Below are 4,638 nucleotides of genomic sequence, written 5' to 3' on the forward strand. Positions count from 1 at the left end.
AAACGCTGAGTGACCTCATTTGTGACATCACGGGTGTCCGTTGGGGAAGCCTAAGCGGCAATGTGGTCCCCCTCAATAGTGATCTTGATTGCCTGACAAAGTTGAGAAAAGTTCAACTTTATGCAATTGATGAGCGACATTTGGGTGCGACTACCAATAAAAGGGAAGACAGCGGAGCTCACATCATTCGTCTCCTGTGACATACTTGTGTTGAGTGCAGGCAAGACAGAGAAGTAAAATATGTTGTGAGGGATTTCACTGTTCTATATAATTTCCCTGTAACCAAATGCATGGATATAATAAAAGAATGATGCGTGGAAAACCGTGTCAGAAACTGGTGGCTGTATTTTATTTTGACGTCAATAAAAATGAGGCTGTGAAGGATAAACTTACAGTCTCTTCAGTGTCATCCACTGACTAAAACTGTATCTCCTACATCACATTTCATTTTTACCAACTCATGTTTTCTGGAGTTTTTGTCAACTGAAATTTCTTGGAAAGATGTTTTTTCAACGTTTCATCAGTGGAACGATCCAAAACAACATTACAACCTATCCCTCACAGCCTCGTTGTCATTCCCATAAAAAATGGCACTATTGTGAACAAGGCCCATGGGGGTTATTTCAGGGTACAAAAACATGTCAATTTCCTATGTGATCATGTTGGTGAACCAGTGTTTATACTGTAAGGGTCAGTCAACTTACAAATGGTTATAGTTGTTACACAGTATTTAATTGTATCTGCACAGTAAACTGGGTTCGGAGAGGGTATTTTAACATCAAATAAATTACACACTTCACCTTTAAAGTGTTTGGGTTACACTGATGTTTATGCTATCAGTTCAGAATCTTGAGTAAACACATAAAACATTACCAAGCAGGAACTTGTGTTTGAAATACCGTAGTATGTGGGAGTAGGTTGATTTTTTTTTTGTGCAACAGAGCAACCCTTTCTTTAGGGAATGTATTTAGTAATTGAGCTTATAAATAACAGCAGGTGGTCCTTGTACTGTATCTCAAGCTCTCTGGAGGCAAATGTGTTGTCAAGTATAATTATAAAGACAGAGAATCAGATTGTGCTTGCTGTGACCACATCTGACTGTACATGTCAACACTCCATAAACACAACTAGACATCTTTTAAATGCTTCCTCTCTTTGACTCATGGTCTGACCTACCTTAGTTTGTCAGTGATATTTACACTCTTTTCGTAAAACTGTACTCAATGCATTATGACAGAGATGGAAACTTGATTTGAGACTTGACTTAGACTTGTAAACAATTCATTTGAGACTTGAATTTGACTACATATTATTACAATAGGGCAAGTAAAAAGTTTTTTTTTTTTTTTCCCCACATGATTGCCTCTGATTCTCCAATGACTAGCAGTGCAATCTGTGAGGTGTCACCTTCCTCTTTCTGGATTCCTGGATTAATAACATAAGGAATCTGATTCATAACTTCAAAATATAACCTGAGGCACAGCAACATGACTTTTAGAATGGCAAAATGAAAGGATACAGGATACAATAACGTAGCTTTAACATGTTGCCGCCAAAAAATTGCTGATGTGCCTGCAGGTGAGGGCAGCCCTTCACAACAATGCAGTGTAGAATTACGAACACAGTGAGAAAAGATTCACTTCTTGAACTAATTCCTCATTTGTTGCATAGTTACTGTCTGTCCATGTAATTCTACAACTTTGCCTTCAGCTACAGTCAGTGGTCTCCACTTAATAAACATTGCCAAAATAATGATACAAACCAGCTTATGTCAACAACTTGATTTATTGTACTCTGTACATGAAAGTTGCAGCTTTATATATGAGAACTTAAAATGTTCATCAACTAACTATTATATAAAAATATATATATAGATGTAATTCTTTAAAAGAAAAGTACTGAATATGAAATGCAAATATTCACAAACAGTGGCTCCAAAAAGATTTTGGACACCAGTAACACATCAAAATATCAATTATCACAAATGACATAAGACATTTCCTCAGAACTAACTTCACTTTTCTTCACTTGACTTTATTTTTAACCAACTGATCCCATTTGTTTTGTGGATGTTTCTATAATTTACCCTTAGGTGCTCTAGCAGAGTAACCACAAGTGTAGTTCATCACATTAACTACAGACATAATATAAATTATTTAAAACCCAACAAACCTTTTTGTTTTGTTATCAAATGCAAAGACATTGATACAATTTTAAGAATGACTTAAATGTTCAAATACTTTTAGGGCAGCTGTAGTAATAATGGTTCATTTGTAATATTGCTAATATGATGGAGATTTAACTTTTTTCTGTCACATGTAATCATTGTTTATATATTTTGATAATTTTTCATAAATCATAAATCATTTTAGACTTACAAAGTGCACATCCCAATTTACACTCAAAAATGCTTTTGCATATATGTATGCACAGTAACACAAGAGTCCACATCTGAAACCAAGGAAAAACAGCTGTACATCTTGTCGCAATCCAAGTCGCTGTCATTGTAGTTCAAAGTCACTTTCCTTCAAGGAGCAGTGTTGTTTTGGTCAAGTCTGAATCGTTATGGCTCAGATCTGTTAATTTTTAGGCTTAAGCTTTGCATTTTTATTTTTGCTCTTTTTCTTCCCAGGGTCCTGGAGAGAATGCTCTTTTGAGGGACTCTCGGATGCATGAGTGGACTCGTTATGTTGGCGCATGTATCTTTTGCATTTGCAGGATGTAACAGCAGTGATCTTATAGGTGCGAGTGCTGCCGTCCTGGCACTGGAGTTTAATGCGCTGGGTGCGTGTGCGGTCTGTGACGCAGCGCCACTCCTGTGCATCCCGTCTGCTCCAGTAAAGACCTCCACCGATCCAGTTGGGCAACAGGTGGGTGGGGAGACATTCCCCGGCACAGACTAGCTCCTTCACAGGATTCAGGCTAGTGCATTGGCCATCTGATATGTATTTAGTGGATCTCAGCTCCCTGCAACCGACCTGGTGCTGTTCTGCAAAAGAAATGTCACGCTTTAAAAAACTGTGGATGGACAAGAAGTTACATTTTACACAACATGTGCACTGTAAAAAAAATTCCCGGCAGCTGTTGTTGCCAGAACAATTATGTAAAAAATACAGTAAAAATGTAAACATCTTTACAGAACAACTTGTACATTTTACAGTTTAAAACTGTTGTAATTTACATGACCACAGTGGCACTGTAAAAAAAAATAAAATAAAATAAAATTAAAAAAAATTCTGTTAACTTGATATTGTCCGTCTAAAACTGTAGAGACAGTGCTCAGTGTCACACACAAACACTAAACACCGTCAGGGTAACACATGTGAAATTAAAATTATGCAGTAAACATTAACTAAACTACATCAGATATAACACAGAACACCCCAAAGTACATAACTGATATTAAAAATAAGAAGAAACATAACTATTACCATTAAATATAATCAAATATGATGGGCCATGCAGGGAATTGTGGGAATGCCCAATTATTGTTTTTTACTGTAATTTTAACAATAATTTACTGTAAAAAGTACATGTACTCTCTTGTTAAACATAATGTAAATTTTTACTATTAATTATACAGAAAATCATACTTTTTACATCTAAAAACATTAATTTTTACAACATTTATTGTCTTTTAAAATATATTTTTTACAGTATGTTTTGCAGTTAATATTTGTTAATCAATTAACGTTTTATTTCTGCATTTTTACAGTCTTTTACAGTTAAAATTACAGACATTTTTTACAGTGTGCACATTGCACAAATTACATATCACTATAATTAATTACAAACGTGATGACATTTGAACAAAATTTACAAATTACACAATTATGTAAATGTATTAGATTATTAGTAAGCTTTTAAATGTATTTTTTGTATTTATTAGACATATATTTAGTGTAATTTATTAGTAGGCTATTACGCAGTACTTACATGTGTAATAACATATGAACAAAGGTAAAGTGCGAATGGAGATAACTGCGCGATTTGGATCATTGGTTGGACAAAAGTATCATTGGATCATTGGTTTTTACAAAATAAAAGCAGTAGCATAAACATAATGTGAACTTGTCAGATACGCACCGGTTGGGTCTCGGGTGTCGGCACGTCTTCCCCCATTGCGCGCTCGATTTAAAGAGGCATTATTCGGAGTCTCGTCGGATGATGATGATGATGACACCATATGCCCGCTAAACACTTCAGTGCCGTCGTTTCTGAAAGCATGACAGCTTTTCAGCAGAAAACAGATCAGAAAGAGCAGCTGGTATTCGCATGTGTTCAGGGGCATTGCAGATGAGTTTGGTTCAGAGTCCCTTTGAAAATTCAGGGAATGATAATATTAGCCTACCTGTTACACATCTATGTTTATATACCCGCCCACTCTTTGAACAGCAGCAGCGCGTGGAATGAGTGTGTGCTGGAAATGTGTGTGCGCTTCGGCACGGATACACGTTATTCTGCACTATGTAAACAATACTACTACTACTTTTAATATGAGGTAATTGTTGATGAAATATTAATGATTATTCTCCTCAACAAAACTAATTTCGTGGTATGATTTATTTTTTTAGTTCTTTTTTATTGCTCTTTATCTTTTTCTCATGCATTGAAATGCAATTTAAATCTTGATTTGTG

General features: G+C 35.6%; 1 protein-coding gene across 1 annotated transcript; it reads right to left on the reverse strand.

Moving 5' to 3' along the window:
* Nucleotides 1–1,814: 1,814 nt before the first annotated feature.
* LOC127421151 (sclerostin domain-containing protein 1-like) lies at nt 1,815–4,315 on the reverse strand. The gene is made up of 2 exons (XM_051663960.1): nt 4,087–4,315; nt 1,815–2,989 (listed from the first exon to the last, which is right to left on the reverse strand). Exons 1-2 carry the CDS (start codon nt 4,289–4,291, stop codon nt 2,580–2,582), a joined length of 615 nt encoding a protein of 204 aa, XP_051519920.1. The 5' UTR covers nt 4,292–4,315; the 3' UTR covers nt 1,815–2,579.
* Between the last annotated feature and the right edge of the window lie 323 nt (nt 4,316–4,638).

This window comes from Myxocyprinus asiaticus, chromosome 30 (genome assembly GCF_019703515.2).
Source record: "Myxocyprinus asiaticus isolate MX2 ecotype Aquarium Trade chromosome 30, UBuf_Myxa_2, whole genome shotgun sequence".
Classification (NCBI taxonomy): Eukaryota; Metazoa; Chordata; class Actinopteri; order Cypriniformes; family Catostomidae; genus Myxocyprinus; species Myxocyprinus asiaticus.